The sequence below is a fragment of the Trachinotus anak genome, unplaced genomic scaffold (assembly GCF_046630095.1).
Source record: "Trachinotus anak isolate AG129_WGS33_773 ecotype Australia unplaced genomic scaffold, CSIRO_AGI_Tana_v1 ptg000019l, whole genome shotgun sequence".
Lineage (NCBI taxonomy): Eukaryota > Metazoa > Chordata > Actinopteri > Carangiformes > Carangidae > Trachinotus > Trachinotus anak.
This window is the reverse complement of record NW_027273870.1, coordinates 14,596,472-14,614,396: the sequence shown is the minus strand read 5'-3', so window position 1 is coordinate 14,614,396 and position 17,925 is coordinate 14,596,472. Positions and strand designations below refer to the sequence as shown.

Below are 17,925 nucleotides of genomic sequence, written 5' to 3'. Positions count from 1 at the left end.
TGTGGTATCTGATGGTTTAAATTAGAGATACCAAAATACAGGCCCACCACATGATCAGATATTCTGCCACCTAGGAGAACCACATCTGTCTTGAGGAATATATATCATCAGTAACATCATACATCAGCAAATGTGTTGATGGTATGGAAATTAAGAAGTAGATAAAATCACTCCCCAGACAGAAAGCCTGGGTGAAAGGAGAGGTGGGGGCTCTATCTGGAGCCAAGAAGCTGATGAAGGTGACAGGGACACATACACCACTGGCACCAAGGAGGCACAGCAGAGACATCAGCAGACACTGGAGAGGGATCTCAACACCAACGGCACCAAGGACATGTGGCAGGAGATTCAGAACATCATGTGTGAGAGTGAAGATGAGTCAAGCTGCTGATAAAATCCCTGACCCACGTACTAACATGTCATCAGTTGTCTGATGTTATTATATTTAATACACCACTGACACAGAGGAGCGTTCCCATCTGCTTCAACACAATCACCAATGTCCCTGCCCCTAAAGGGTCTGCAGTGTGTAACTGATGCCCGCCATGTGGCCCCATTCTGATGAAGTGTCGGTTCTGCAGTACATCACAGACATGACAGAACCAACAGATCCACAGAGGATGCCATCTCCACTGCTCTCCAGTCAGTCTTCAGGTTGACATGGGTATGTTTTTCTGGGTAATATTAACATGCTTTACTTCCTTTTCTCAAAATTCAAAACTCAAAACTGTTGATAGTTTAGTTGACATAACCAGTTTGACATATGGAAGCAGAATAATAAAAACAATAAGGTTCTAACACTGTTAGTGCTTGGACCTGTAACAGTCAAGAGCATCACTAAATAACAGGAAAAAAACAAGCAAAAAAACCCTTGCACCATTGGCTGGAACAGAAAACCTTCAGTACCTGATCCAGCCATGGCCCATGAAGGACCAGTACAATCAATTTGCAGCTGGGACGGCAGTGTTCCTCCTGACACCACCAGCTCAGTTCAGCCTGGCTCATCACAGCTGTAACTTTTTGTCCTGTACAAAAGAATCTCAACTACAAAGTCGACCAACTACAGAAGCCCTGAGGGGCGAGAACTTAGAAAAATATTTTTTAATTTGCCTCTCAGGGGTTGTTTCGCTACTGAAAGAAAATGTTGTTTTGTGTTTGCTTTTGTAATATTGATATTGGCCACAGTCTAAATTGGACTAAAAGCATTCCAGGTTTCCTTCTTGATAAAAGGGAACAGAGAAGAAGACTCTGTCTCTTCAGGTCATGTCTCCAGTCAGCTGATTTGAATTTCACATATATGGAAATACTACAACACACATCACTTTAACCAATCACGTTTTTTCTTTTCTGGTCTTATGACTCATCACTCAAATTCAGATTAGTGAGACTCCTGCACGTGGAAGGTTTCATATCAATAATATTATGATGCTCTATTATATTCCATTTAAAATAGAAAGTGAAGTGAAACTAAAGGTGGTACCTTCATTTTTTTGGCCTCAGCACGACTCTTGTAGCAGAACTCCACCAGCGCCACCATCATGGCCAGACCCAGACCTCCAACCAGGATGTAGAAGACCCCTGCTACATTACTAAGAGACAGAGCGCTGGTCTTCTCCTAGTACACACATACACACACACATATGCACACGCACACACACACACAAGGCAAGAGAGAGAGTAGCCACCCAGAAAGAAGTGGGGTTAGTGGGATGTTTCTATGTGAACAGCTCATTTTAAGTACACACAAACAGTGAATCATTTAATTTTCTCCACAAACTGAACTAACCTGTCACCTGCTCACAGTTTCCTCATCATAACTACAAGACAACTTCAGATTACAACAACAAAGTTATACACAACTACACTAAACCTGACCTGCACACATTTAAACACATTTTGTGTGTACCTTTTTGTGTACTATACATGTTTGATATGTTGTTTGAGGACCGTGATCATGTGATTCATAATAGATAATGTACATACTATATCTATCACATAAATAGACACATATAAATACACATAAATATGTAAATATATACACACAACACCAGTTAAAAGTTTTAGAACTCCTCCATTTTTCCGGCTGTTATTTTAAGTTACATCATTCAATATCTCAGTGTTTGTTTTTTAAGTTATTTTTTGAGCAGTTTTTAATTCCAACCAGCTCTCCAACCTGAACCAGTCCTCCAACCAGTCCCCCAACCTTAACCAGTCTCCCAACCTGAACAACCGTCAACCCTCTGATACGACCCATAGGAGTGTCCATACCTGCCTCACTGATGTTAACATGGCTTTTAGCTTTTAGCTTCTTTTTCAGTTTTATTCTTCTCACGCCATCTCTCCTTCTTCACAATTGTGGAGTATGTTCTGCTGTCACGCCGTCACTGCTAGAAATTTCTTCCATGAACTCACCTTCACCTTCAGTCTGTCGTCTGCAGTCCTGATCAATCCCTCAGTGACAGGAGGGTGGACTGCCTGGTCATCCTTACATTGGTAATATCTGTCAGCATGAACCAGATTTACTCTCTCTCTCTGCCCCACTGCACCCTTTCCCCCATCTCCCCTCTTCTTCGTCTTCCTCTTTGCCTTGTTCTGTGCACAAATACCAACTGCTGCTGATTGGCTGGAGTACAGTTGAGTGTTTCAGTCTGAGCCACTTTGTTTATTTCACATTTACAGTGTCAGGGCTGTGGAGGAACACCGGCACAGACAGAGTGGACAGCTAATGCTCCCTGAGGAGACGTAAACTGAATCTGATACAATGTGTATTGGATTGGAATCACTTACTCTAGCTTTAACCAACTACTTCATCACTGACAAATCACATTTACAGGATTTTTCTGCTTTGGTGACCAAATCTCTTTTTCATATATATATTTTATATTCAGTTTATCACTTTCTTTATTTTACATTCAGTGTATCACTTATTTCATATTTAGTTTATAACTTATTTCACTTTACATTTAGTTTATCACTTGCTGCATTTCCATTAACCTGCAATTGGGCACTAAAACATTTGTCATGGGAATGTGAATTTTAAAAAAAACTCTCTTTTTCAGACTACTCGACAAAACAATATTTCACTAAAGGTTAATGGAATTACTTTTTCCGAATTTAAGTCACATGACATGACTTGAGTAGTCACATGACACCCAAAAACAATGCCAAGTATTGCCTCTCAAAAATCTGTGATAAAGGGTTCTGTCATCACCTGCACCAAACACCTTCGGCGCCTTCAAATAAATACTACTACAACTACTGCTGTGGATGCAATCATCACAACAGTTGGCAGATGCTGAAAATCTGTTGCCATGTTTAATTGGAACGATATTGCAGGAGGAGAAAACCCAGCTTTATTCTCTCAATGGAAACACAGACCATTCGCAGATGTGCATGTCGAAAAAAAAAACCAAAAAAAAACCAAAAAAAAAAAAACCATTTAAGGTTCTCCACTGGACTTGAGCTGCTGACACTTGTAAAAACAGGAGAAATGGAGGTGTTCTAAATCTTCGACCAGTAGGGTACACATACACATCTGTATATGTATGTACAGTACTTGGTACTATATATATAAACACACACACATCGGTATATGTATAGTGGATATGGTCAGATAATATATGGTATGACATAATTCCTTTGATGCATACTGAGGTCTTGTTCTGTTTTCACAGTTTTTTCTGTTGTGTTTCTCAACAGAACAGTGGGTCAGGGATAAACATGTTGGACCTCATGTATGAACATTTCTTCTTCTTGTCTTTCTTCTTGATGAAGGTATTTGCACATCTAAATGTTTTAGGGTCAGGTGCGTTGGAAAGTGCACAGCACACTGCTCTTTCTCAGCACCTAAATGTTTTGGTCTCTCTAACACTTTGTCAGGAGTATTTCTGACAAATACTACCGAAGGTATAGAAAGACAGACACATCAGGATGATCAATAAATTGTGATGCTGAGTAAGAGCAGTGTGTAGGATACACTTCTTCTCGTCCTAAAATTCCCTGACTTTTTCCTCTGAGGTTTGTTTGTATGAGTTCCAGGTCAGATTCCCTAAACTGTCTTAACAGGACAAGCTTGTTGTAATTGACTTGTTTCAGTGAGGAGGTGCCTGTGCCCCTTCATTTGTGAGAAAGTCTCATTCACAAAAATGTTACAAAAGAGTAAAAAGAAGAATTTCAGCTTCAAGTCCTGTTGTCAAAAACCCTTCAGCAGAGTCTGTTCAATTGGGCTATTGTTGTTTTGCCTGATGTCACAAGCCACTGTCAGAAGTTGTGGTAATGTTGTGTAATGTAGCAGTTATTCCACCAAGATTTCACCAAGCGCATCCTGGTCTATCATTCTGTTTACGTTAGCTGGAGGTACATGGAGGACGGCGGTGTCAGATTGCTGTTTAAGGCAGCAGGTAAATATGCACATAACTTGTTGTGAATGCTTTTTAGAAAAAGTTCCTGCCAAAATTTAAACAAGTTGATGTATTTTTGAAGCTGCTGTCCTGTAATTGTGCTCCTGTCATAATTACTATGGCCACTAGATGTCGCCTTGCAACAAAACCTAACTCTGGGTCGGAAGGCCTATGGGCTTGTTGTTTACAGGACTGTCTCGTCTGTTCCGGTCTGGACTGCTCACCAACTTTGCTCCGAATATAAGGAAACTGGAGAACACGAGCAGTTCTGTCAGGTCTCTGGAATGTACTTCAGAACTGATATGTTCCTACAACCTGCTCATACATGAGGCCCAATGTCCTTTGTTCGTAATGAAGCATCTGCAAAGTTGATTCTAAACCACAGTCTGTACATATTTTCTACATTGTAGAACAAGACTGAAGACATCAGAACTAAGAAATAACACATATTAAGTAGTAAACAAACACAAAATATGTTTAATATTTCAAATTCTTCAGTAGCCACCATTTACCTTCATGACAGCTTTGCACAATATTGGTATTATCTTAACCAGCTTCATGAGGTCATCATCTGGAACAGTTCTGCCTTGTCAAGAGTTAATTTGTGAGTTTGATGCCTTCTTAATGTCTCTGAGACATCAGTTGTGTTCTGTCGTGTTAGTGTTGGTGTGCAGTAAAGAGTCCTATTGGACAATTGTACTAATCCATATTATGTCAAGAAATGCTCAGCTAAGTAAAGAGAAACGACATCCATCTTTACTTGAAGACATGAACCTCAGTCAATCAAGAAAAATGCAACAACTTTGAATGTATATTCAAGTGCAGTTAGAAAACCATCAAACGCTCTGTTGAATCTGGCTTTCATGAAGACGATCCCAGGACAGGAAGACCAGGACTGACCTCTGCTGCACAGGATAAGTTAATTAGAGTTAGCAGCCAGTTAACAGCACCTCAGATTTGAGCCTACATTAAGTAGCAGACACATCTCGAATCAGGACTTCAAGGTCAAACTGCTGCAGAGAAACCACTACCGAGGTAGGCCAAGAAGAAGAAACACAGGGACTGGACATAAGACCAGTGGAAATCAGGACTTTGGACTGATGAGTCCAGATTAGAGGTTTTTGGTTCCATCCGATTATCTATACAATTTATCCGGGTCACCGAGGGGCTGAAGCCAATCCTGTCTGACATTGGGTGAGGGCAGGGTACACCCTGGACAAGACATCACAGCCATTCACGCTCACATACACACCTATGGGCAATTTAGAGTCTCCAATTAACCTAATGTGCATGTCTTTGGACTGTGACCTTAACCCAACTAAGATGGTCTGGGATGTGTAGATACACTGTATACAAAACTGGATGTAGACACCTGGTCTGAAAAGTGAAGTCAATGCTTAAGTGCTTTAAACCTGCATTCTATCTAATGACCATCAGCAACTCCACTGGTTACACAAAGAAGTCTGATTGTATTGAAGTCTATGTGAAAATAGCCCTACTTCTCACTTGATTTATTACCTCAGTAAACATTTTCCTAATAAGTTTATGGTCTTGATGGTCTTGATTATGGTCTAGTTTCAAGTCTTCTTCAATACAACATGATGTTCATTTTTTAAATTATGGTCCCATTTAGAGGAAAATTGTTCATAAAGCAGGGTATGCATTAGGGTGGGGCTACCGTGTGATTGACAGACTGTACCACACACGGTGACTTGCCTGACAATCAGGATAGAGTAAGCAGGTCAGATCCACCCCTCACTCATCCTCAGCTCCATGTTCTCCTCCAAATAAGGGGTCTTCTAGTTTAAAAAAACCAAGATGGTGATGGAGCCTGGAGGCTTCAAACCAGCAGTTCACAAATCAATGGGTGAAGTCGACACTTGGCCGGCAGGAAAGCAGCCAACAAGTGCTCAACGTAAATGAAAACTCCTTCAAGACTGTAGGAAACCATTCAGGTGATGACCTCATGAAGCTGGTGGAGAGACTGAAGAGTGAGCAAAGCTGTCGTCAAATCAAAAGGTGACACCTCAGAAGAATATAAAATCTAAAACATTTCACTTTTTTGTTTAGTACATAATTCCATATGTGTTTTTTAAATGGTTTGATGCCTTTGGTGTCGTTCTACAATGCAGACATTAAATTAGATGGTGTGTCCAAACGTTTGACTGGTACTGTATATAGTGTGTAAGTAATGTAAATATAGTTACATCTCCATGTCTTACTTTACAGACATTACCTTGAAGACAGGGTTTCAGACAGACAGACAGATGGACGGACAGACAGCCTTTAACTTGTGATAAAACAGACAATAAAAAATAAAACCCTAACAGCTGATACACAGTGGATTCAGTGGGTCTGAGTTCATCTTAACAGGTTCTGCTTTCAGAACACCATCTGTTTGTCTTATTATACTTACAGTGTGATAGTGGACCTCCATTCCTTAACCTGGGGGTGTCACTGACATTACTGTAACTAACCTCTGCTTACCAGACTGTGTGTTGTTTTTACACATACACACATACACTGTACTATTGTAATGTGAAAGTGCAGTTTCTCTTCCTGACACATACAGAACCAACTGTGCATATTAATATGAGAACAGACAATGTGTTTGATCGATCCACAGACATGTACAACTAACCTTATTGGTGGAGTCCTTGAAGCCACACTCTCCTTTATCGTACCACCACTTGTTTTTCATCTTGTCTAGGGTCCCTTGCTCATTCAGTTTCAATACGGCAAGGTTTACTGGCACTCTTCAATGGGAATAACATAAATAACATCATTATCAATGTTATGTTATGTTATTAGTGGGGCAGCGGTTCTCACGCTCTGGTCTAGCAACCAAAAGAGGGCCCATCATCATGTGTCATTACAGCTCTGTTCATTTAAAACCACGCTGAGATGAGTGATCATTTTGGAGGAGGAAGAGTTTTAGAGCAAACACTCTCCATCTACTGTCCAATGCTAAATGGTAATATATTTTAGTCTCTTGTTGTCAGGGCCCCTCTGTTTGGCCCCTGAGACAGAGGATGAGAGGTGCTGCATTGAATAGCCCTTCTGCTCCTGCAGCAGCAACAGCAGTATTCCTCTGGGCAGAGTTTGGCCTGGTTGCACACACTCTTTATCAACTGTTGCTACCATCTGGTGTGAGGTCACCTGACCCTGGACTCACCCCTGAAGCCTACCCTGACCCTGACCTCAACCAAACAGGGTGCAACACATCAGCGAAAGAAGCAGCATAGACCACAATGCCACCTGCTGGTGGTGCAGATCAGTGACTGCACATCTGATTTCTATCTATAAGCATTCATTTGTTCTTATGTTTATGTGAAGGCTTAAGCTTGACATTGCTAAAGTCGCTGTGGCGTTGTTACTGTGCTGCTTCTTTACATTGTTTTCACACATGATAACCCAATGTTACCTTTCATGTGTGTGTGTGTTTTGGTATATATATATGTGTGTGTGTGTGTGTGTGTGTGTGTGTGTGTGTGTGTGTGTGTGTGTGTATTAACCTTGCTCTCCCCTCCTCCGCTGCCGCATTCTCCCTTGTCATACCACCACTTGTTTTTCAGTTTGTCCAGCAGCCCCTGCTCGTTCAACTTTAACACCGCCAGGTTCACCGCATTTCTACATGAACACAGTGGCTGTTAGCAGTTCAGGTGTCATGTCAGTCTTCCTGCTGGTATCATGTTAGTAGCATCAACTCTGATTCCTGAGCATTAACACAATACACACAGCTGCAGAGCTCCCTTTTCTTAGCAGCAAATGCATCACTATGAGATTAGCTAGATAAGGCTTGGCATTGGCATGTCTCAGGAGCTAGCTGAGTGATATAAGTAAGTCAGAATCACTTCACATGTCTTACAGATATGGTTGGGTTCTGAGAGCTAGCTCTCAGTAAATCAGTTACAAATCGTTTCTTATTTCTAAGCAAAGATCATTTAACAAATACCCACATATCAATTTCTCCGTGTTCGCTAGCACTGACGATTGATGTTGCTACTTGAAATTATATCTTATAATGTAATTGTCCCACGTTACAAAAGGCCAAAGGAAAACCTTGCTGTTGTCCGGCCGGTCTGCTCTCTGCGAGGCATTTTAGTGTTTCTGTAGCTCTGGCCATCAGCTCTACTGGTGATGGAGACACACCAACGTAACTAATCTGATCACATATAACAAACAGAGTCAACAAGAACAAGCTGTCAGGTTATCAGACTGAAAGGAAACACCTGAACAGAGATTAAACAGTTTCCGGTTTCATGCTAAATCACAGTCAAAATGCCACACAGTTAGTATTACTGTTGTGATCATTTTAATTATCACAATGACCGTGGTTTATTACTGTAGTTGACTGAACTCATGTTAGGTTCTGTACGGCATCAACCAGCAACAGTCTCCCAGACACATGTGTGGCAAACAACATGGGTTTCTCATGTGTCAGTTAAACATGAAGGGAGACAGTGACAGAGCCGCTCTGGAGATTTTTCAGCCTCTAATACCTTTTTACACCAAAATCTGTAGTCCGACTTGGACATTATCATCACCTTGGTTCACTCCACAAACAGCCAATAGGATTTCTCCACTGCCTTTGGATTATTAAAGAAAATACAGTTTCTGATCCTGATCCGGTTTTGTTCAGTAGGATAATCTTCACTAATGAACACCACTTTAGGATGTTTGAAGCCTAAATGCAATCAGCAGAAGTAAAAAGCTAATGTTGGGCTACAAACCAACTACACCACGGTCACATGACTTCAACGTCACCACCACTAAACTCCAACTTGTAGTTTAATTTAGCTCTGACCTCTTCTAAAAAAGTCTATCATCTTTCATCAGTTTGTAAGAGTGCAAGTATGAAACACGTCAAGGCTGTAAAGGTTGGCCTGGTGAGTAGATTGGTTTTCATGTTTGGACTGAGCAACCGGCCTTTTTTAACAAACGGAAAAGCTTCAAGAAATCAGGAATGGGGTATTTACTGACAGATCTTATGTCAGAGAATAAAACATGAAAATATCTTCAGCTTGTGTTAACACAGACCTTACTTACTTAACCAACCAAAAAAGACTTCAGGACCAGGGAACAGAAAGTGATGACATATGACTACTTTCTGGGTTTTAGGACTCATTCCTGCAGCACTACATGAGTGAATTTTTAAAGGCATGTAAACCCACAAAAAAGGGGTTTGACTCCTTTGTACAGTGCCAGACAATTTGCCCTGCTGTTCAGAGAGGACACACATATCTGCAGGGAGCAATGTCATCACATGCACACACACAGGGGAGAAAGAGTGAGCTGCTAGCCAATATGCAGACTGGATAAAACGGATCCTGTCAGTGTCACAGGCTAAGTTTGAGATGCTTCGATCAGTGACTGTGTGTTTTTGAAACTTATTTCAGGGCTGCCACTCATTCATACCGAGCGCAGAATAGCTGCAGTTTTTTACTTTCACAGCAACGTGACAGGCGACAGGTGTGTTTACAGTGTCTGTGCTCTGAAAGACATTACAGCAGGAAAATAAAAATATTCCCTTGGTCAGAGAGTGGCCATGCTGTAGACAAACAGAGTACTGCTACTGATCTTTGGTCCTCATCTGTGACACGGATGTGTTAACAGTGTTATTATTTTAATGTTTAAACCAAACATTCACAAATGATCATTTTGGTCACTATAATAATGAATTTTTGTACCGTTTCATCTCTTCACCTGAATAAGGTGAATCAGGCCCTGAACTCAGATATCACCATGTTCCAGTGTGACTGTAACTGATAGAGCTGATGGCCAAAAAACAAAAACAATTGTGAGTAACAGTAGTAAACTGAAGTTGCTGCGCAGAAATAAGGTTAAGGTTCAGGTTAACACTGAGTTAAGCTAGGGGAAATTGTTGTTGGGGAAAAGGTCACTTGTGAGGTCACATCACCGAACAGATGGGCCTATTTCAGGAGAAAGGATCTGGCTCAGTTACATCACTTTCAGTTGTCAGACTTTCAGCAACAACTTCATGACTTACAGCTGTTGGTGGGTCATCCTACAACTACATTTGGTTTGTTTACCTTAGATTAAATGAGTACCTACTCTAGTTTGTTCCACATAACTAGACCAGGGGCTGGTTGCACAAAGGTATTTATACAAGTATAAATGCACTGTATGTAGCTAAGCTAATGGAAGAGAACTCTTGCCTTATGCATAAAGATGAGGCAAATCCTTTATTTTAAGTGTCCCTTATGTTCCTGCTAATTTCTTTAACATTATCTAAGGAACGTCTCATATTAACTGTTGTTTGTTCTGTAATTTAATCCTAATTTGAAGGGGAATGATTTCCTTGGACCAGTCTAAGATTCAGCCTGGTCTTATATCGATTGTCCTTTCCTGTCACTTTTATATTTGTGTATGAATTCATTCCTTTAAATGTTTGCTTTCAGTGACTCTTTGTAATTATTTGTCATTTTTGTTCAATATCTATGTACACTTTTCATACTAAACAGAGTCTGATGCGAAGATTGATCTTGTGACCTGAGACAGTTTGCTAGTTCATTATATCTTAGTTTTCAAATAGTCTTGAGATGTTGTAATAGTGAGACTGAGTGTAGGTTGGTGTATGTTAATAAGCAACTGTTAATATATAATCGTTGTCATAGTTCTTACCTGTAGTTAACAATGATACTAAAAACCTTTTTGTTTTGGTATTTTCTGTACAACTTTAGCACTTTCTCTTCAATGAGCAAGTGCTAACTACAAGGAGAGCATTTTTCTTTCCTTTAAATTATACTGTAAAATAACATAACAGATTTTAGAGGTTAAATACCTGAGGGAAAGTAGGACAGTAACAGCCCTGTGAAATGAAGTCTTCTTTTTCTAACCTCATTTTCTGTTTTCCCTCTACATTGTCTCAAAGCCCCCATGACACCAGTCATCAACATGCAACCAAATGACCCCTCAGTTTGTCCAGCTGATCTTGGATATCAGTTTATGGGACGACCTGTCCAGGAATATGTGTTTGAATGCAGTTTCCAGATTGTGCTGAGTAACGGGCTGTCTTGATAGAGAACCATAACTATAACAATAACTAAAAACATATAATTTTAAATATTGTCCACACCACAATTTTAACGACAGTGGTGAACGACATCGATGGGATCACACTGATGAACGATAGAAACACTGACAGCCAATCAAAATACATCTGAATTTATAAGATGTCACTTATAAAATAATAAGCTAAATTATGAACCTTAGTAGAGGTGAGTGATCTGATGATCTTTTATTGTGGAGGATGTTACTTTGGCATTTGATCTACTATTCAGATGAATCATTCAGATTGTGTCATTAAAAGTTTCTATATTTAGATATTGAATTTAAAAGTTCAATCGCTGCTAACCAGACCATGTTAATTGTTTAACAGCTAGATGCTAACTGCAGCTGGAGACTCAAGTCCTCGTTCTGCTGCAGTTGTTTAGCTGTCAGGCCCCTCCTCCTAACTGTAGCCACCAATCACATAGCGCCCTCCTTACTACACTCCCCCTGACCCATCACAGGGTGGTAGTGCACAGCATAGCATTATTCTTGCGTTTCACATTGTGTATTGTTAGTTTAATCTTCAATACCTCTGTGTATGTGTGTCAGTCGTCACTATTCATTTCCTACGGTTCTGGAAGTTCACCACCTTTTCCAAATCCATACAGCTACAGGTCATGTAGGCTGTGGTTTGTGCAGGTTTATCTTGGGCGTGGGGGTGGGACATTTAACTTTTTAGCACGCCCATTGGCAGACACACACAGCAAATTGATACCTATGCCTGTATGCAGAGCAGACCTTCCACCATCATGTGGACCTAATCTGGCAAAAATAAGAGGCAGCCATAGATCTCTTTGCCTTACAGGAAAACACCCAGTGTCCACTGTTTTTCTTAATGTCAGCCAAGAATGCACGTCTGAGCATGGATGCTCTAGCCCAACCCATGGCTAACTCTGCAGCTCTACATCTTACCCCCTCTCAGTCAGACTGTGAGAAGGGGAGGGGCCAAGGGTTTGCCTTTGCTGGCCACTCAAGCATTGGGTAGCAACTTCAGCCCTCCTCCCAAATTTTGTCTTCAGTAAGACTGCACTGCTTAACTTGAACCACAGCTAATCTTATCACCCACCCCCTCTCTCCTCAGTAAAGGTACAAAGGCTGAACACATGCCTTGTGTGGGCTCTGCATGTGCATGTGAGAATCACAGCAGGATTCAAGAAGGCTGATCATCTCCCTACATGCTGGGGCACTGCCACAGAGGCAAGCCAAAGGCCATCCCACTGGATCACGCAAGTCATATCTCTGGTGTAAGTGTGTAAAGCCTCATAGCCTGTTCCACCAGAAGCATGTGCCATGTGAATATTTGTGATTTATGGACAATGCACATTTGACAGACATCTCAGATGTCTTGGGACCATCCTTGGCACAGGCAGTGCCTATGCACACATGATTTATGGCTTTGAGAATTTATGCAGTCCAGGAGATATCTGTATCTCCCAAAGTGAGGTTAGAAAAACAGCTTTGGGTTACTAATGTTATCATTCCACATTAACCTGAACACAGCATCATTTCTGAGAATACTTGAATTATCCTAGACTAGAACACTAGACATTTGTTGAAACTGTCTCAGGGACTTGCACTGGAGCAGAGTCAAGTCTAAATCTGTAGACTAGTCTAATATATCTTTGTGCAACCGGCCCGGTGGTTTATTTAATTGGGCCTTTTTTCATCATGTCATTGATTTATTGTGGTTTTTAAAGAGCCCTCAATCCAGCAGGAAGAGCTTTCTACATAATGGTAATGAAGTAATTGCAGGTGAAGTAGTTGCTAATGGTGTGTGGTATCTCATGCATCAATCAAGTAAACTTGTCAACTTGTGTATCATGTTGTGATTAATGAAGGCTAATGTTTCTAAGACTCTATATAATACTCTATAATATGATGTGGTGTAAAATTATTACTAATAACCAGGTCTGGGCTCAGTTCACCACGGATCTGATTGGTTTCAAATACAGAATAGTATCAGTAATCGTTGCTATATTTCTATCCATCCATTAGCTATGTCACTTATCCTTTGAGGGTCGCAGGGGGGGTGGGGGGGCTGGAGCCAATCCCAGCTGACATTAGGTGAGAGTACACCTGGAGAGGTGGCCAATCAATCACATGGCTCATTGTTACATATTTGTGTTGTAATTTGAATATGCAACAAATTTTGTGTTTTTTCTGAACTGAACCCAACATTTACATTATAACATGAATTATCCACTTTGACTGCAGCTGTGGCAAGATGGGAAAAAAACATAATTAAAACAGTAAGATCATGCTAGGAGCAGAGACATGGGAAAGGTGTAGGATCATGTTTGCAGGTATTCAGTAAATAATTCAACAGGATTTATTAATATTCATTAATTTTCCTGAGTGAAAGTTGTAGAAATTGAACAACATGTCTCTGGTTCTACCATGGTGTCGTACCACAACAGCAGTCATACAGTCCTAAGGGTCAGACTTAAAGCTACATTAAGCGATATTTTTGGTACTAAAACAACATTAACAGGGTTGAAAGTGATGCCGGGAGTCAACACCCAGCTCTGTAACTTCTCTGAACTCATTGCTTGCCCACTGCTGAGGGCGGTGACTTTTTGTGACTTCACAAAGTTACAGAAGTCACATTACCTTTAAGAAGACCCCTCATTATGCCGCCTTGGCTTGTTTATACTGAACCTAACAAATCCAACATAATACGACTCATTCAGCGCTTAATGCAGCTTTAACTAGAAATTTGACAACTGCAGGTAACAGCAATCATCATTAAAAACATTCTGCAGGAGAAATATAATAGACTGGGCAGGTGGAACCACACAGAACCATACAGAACCACAGAGAAACATACAGAAACATACAGCAACAGAACCATACAGCCATGTGCAGTGCTCTGAAAAGACATGAGACTGAAAACAGTGACATGCATGCTGCAACACAAACAAAGGACAAACGTCTCAGACATGAACAATGAAACAAAGAAGGAGGGGCCTCTTCTCTCTGACTGTCCTGGCTTCAGTCAAGGGCCTCATAGACACCACCAGGGAGGTTATGATCATGGATTTCAGGCTGCTATTGACTGCATGCAAATTAAAGCTCAACATTAAATATGATGAATTTACTTTAACCTATTTTTTATCTGTTTAATTTGGACCCTACAATTAGATGGCCACCACTGAGACCTCAAGGCCAGGGGGCGTGCCCAGTGTTGTACCTGGCTGCACCTGGCTGCGCCTGTCTGTACCTGGCTGCACCTGTCTGTACTTGTCTGCACCTGGCTACACCTGGCTGCGCCTGTCTGTACCTGGCTGCACCTGTCTGTACCTGGCTATGGGGAATGGCAGAGCTTTCATGTATTAGTTACATCGACAGTGATGTGGTCATACAGACTTTTATCACAGTAATGTTTTAATTGAAGGTGTGGTCCAGGTGTTATAGGTGCACTGTGGAGCTTTGCCCTGTTAATATTTAGTGTTTCTCATTTCAACACATTTGGCCTCGTGCAGGAACAGTTTAATATTCCTCCTCTCACCCTGAGTCTCTCTGTGTGTGAGGCTCAGACTAACTCAGCAACTCTCCTCACTAATGAAGTTTCCCTTAACTGAAAATGAACATCATCATCATTCAAAAAACCTAGACTGAAGTTGATCGCAGATACAACACGACAGCAGACCAACAATCTATGTGCTCATTGTGAACACTGTTCATGTGTTCATCTGTTTTACATGTCACTCGTACCAAAGACAAAATTATGAGCACAAGGAAGCTGGAGAATATGACTGACTCTCTCAGATCTCAGGAGTGAACTGCAGACCTGATCTGCTCCCACAACCTGCTCTGACATGAGACCCGATGTCCTTCTTTCCTGTAGTGTTTATATCAGGGTTGTTACCTGCCAGTCTCTGTAGGAGTCCCATGGTCGGCATCATGTGCATGTTAAAGCACAGTCAAAAGGAGGTATATCAGCACTCTGAAGGGGGTGGGGCCAACATTTATCTGCCTGCGTCTTTCTGGAGGATGATTTTAATTTCTGGTCTTTTCATTTCATTCTGGTGACAGTGAACTCTCAGAAGTCTGAAGTTAGACTGGGCAGGGTGAGAGTATGTGGGTTCCTCTTAGTCAGGTGCACAAAACACCTTAAGCTTTCTACTTAACTACTACTTAAGTGGTAATTTCTTCTTAGCTGAGGGAGTGACTTAAGGGTGTTGCACAGAATCTCTTAAAAAGTTTCCTTAGTTCAGGAAAAACGTTAAGTAATTTAGAGCAGTGAAATAGATTGTACAGGTAAAATTCTACTGTTTCCATGGAGACCATTAATTTGCTGTCATTAGCACTTATGATACCTGTTATCAGCTGTTGAAACCAGTAACATTAAAGGAGTCACTGCTGTCTCATCTAACGGGTCAGAGTGATCGAGCTCCCAGCTAACTATGTGACCCAGCACACCTCTGATCAGGTGAAACCTACAATCCGCCTAACTGGCTGGTGACATGAAACCAACTATAGATGGTCGGACACATCATGAACTGACTACTGGTCACATCTGTGATGTAGAACCAGTTCCTCAACATAAGGTCCTCTGGGTTCTCCCACTCTTCTTAGGATGAGTTCATGTTCTTTATTTATCTATATACACTTGGTTGTGACAGTTAAGAGCATAACTCACAAATTCATAGACTATTCATGACCTCCAGGATAAAATGAGGAGATTACATTTTATATCAAAAGATCAAAGGTCAACTTCACTGTGACATCATAATGTTCTGCAAAAACACCTCTGGTCATTATTATATAACACTGTGACTAAGGAAGTAGACTGTGACCATGTTTCCTCACACTGGGAGGAGGAAAAATGGGAGGTGATTCTAGTTTTCCTTAGTTTAGTTACTGAGGTCTTTTGAGCAACAGTTTAAGTAATTCCTTAAGTATAAGACCAAGATAAGAAGAACATTTTAAGGGAACATTAGCTCAGACTTTAAGGAAAATCTTAACTTAAGGTGTTTTATGCCACCGGCCCCAGGTCTCTACCTGGCACAGCAGCAAGCTGTTCCTGAACAAGGCTTGTTCTCCTTCGTCCAGTCATTTTAAACCTTGTGTTGTTCACGTCCAGTGATTTAAGGACCTGATGATGACATACAATAAAAATGATAAGTATATTATATGAAACTTTCTCAATTTTCCTTTCCAGGAACCTTCCTGACAAACTGAATTCCTTTTTTAAAATCTAGAAAACTACGGGATTGTAAAGTAAAATGTTTTTCATGAAGTCAGCTCTTCTCCTACTCCCACCCCTCTGACAGGCAGCAGACATTTTATTTATTCCACTCAGACGGAAGCAAAACGGTAAGATTAGTGGATTTGGACTAAAATCTTTTCTGTACCTGTGATATAAAGTTTTTTTGGGAAGGAGACAATCGTGCATTTGTAATGGAAAACAAATGTAGACATAGACACACACACACACACACACACACACACACACACAAATTCCCTTGATCCAGGTGCTGAAGAGCCAGCTCATCATGAACCTGCAACCAGATTCTCCTGAGGTCAGTTTGAATGGACATGGATCAAGCAGAGGATGGCTGACAATAAGACCTGACATCTTAACTCAAACAGCCCTCCCCCAGTTGTCACGGCAACCACCACTAGCCAACGGTCAGAGGTGGTAGCCATGGTAAGAATACAAACCACTGCGATGACATCATCAGGGTAGGTGGATTATTATAACAACGAGTAAGCCGCCATGCTCCATTCATCACACTCGCATACTGCGACGCCCAGTGGGCATGAAGGCTTGGGACCAGACTACGTCGCTCCCCATGTTGGGACACTTTCCTGAGCAGGGCACAGCCACAGCTCACACACTGGCTGATAACCACCTAACTGCTGGAGCAGGCGCTCAGCCAGTGTTTTTACTGATTGGGACCTCAGGGACCTGAGGGGGGGTGTAGGTGGGGGTTTCTGGATCCACAGAGCACAAGGCAGCTTCTGAGTGGAGAGGTGAGCCATGTGGATGGGGAGCGGGACAGTATGCTAGGCAGCAGGTTAGTAGTGTGAATGGTACATGGCAGTGCAGGTTGGCTAGCATTGTTATACTGATCCACCCACCTTAATGGGGATCCTTTGGGTGTGGCGATGCCGTAGCCCTTGGAGTCCAGGTTTCCGCCCACTTTCATGGTGTCACAGGGTTTCCTCTGCTCGATGTACTCGTTCATGGTGGACTCTAGCAGGTAGGCGTACTTCCCTTTGGACTTCCTGACGCGCAGGACGCCCTCCGACGTCTTCTTGACAAAGACAGAGGGCTCTGCCGACTTCATGTACTGCCACATCTTGTCAAACAGGGCGATTTTAGAGCGCTAAAAACAGAGACAGGCCGAGGTAAGACACTATGACCTAGTGTGTACAGCTGAGGGTCCTGTCAACCCTGAAGCACAGGGGTGCGTTAGCAACCATGGTGAATGCAGCTTTTAAC

The 17,925-nt window shown here is 41.6% G+C and overlaps 1 protein-coding gene across 5 annotated transcripts in view; it reads right to left on the bottom strand.

Moving 5' to 3' along the window:
• LOC139636385 (glutamate receptor 2-like) overlaps positions 1-17,925 on the bottom strand; it is a 67,885-nt gene that overhangs the window by 11,170 nt on the left and 38,790 nt on the right. For 2 of the 5 annotated variants that reach the window (XM_071504432.1, XM_071504431.1), the window contains exons 16-18: positions 17,562-17,809; positions 7,916-8,030; positions 1,481-1,615 (exon numbers count right to left, since the gene is read on the bottom strand). In XM_071504432.1, the coding sequence (XP_071360533.1) occupies positions 1,481-1,615; positions 7,916-8,030; positions 17,562-17,809 (498 nt within the window). Of the gene's footprint in view, positions 1-1,480; positions 1,616-7,041; positions 7,157-7,915; positions 14,705-14,734; positions 17,810-17,925 lie in introns of those variants that run through there. The other 3 variants (XM_071504434.1, XR_011694389.1, XR_011694390.1) reach the window with 3 other exon arrangements.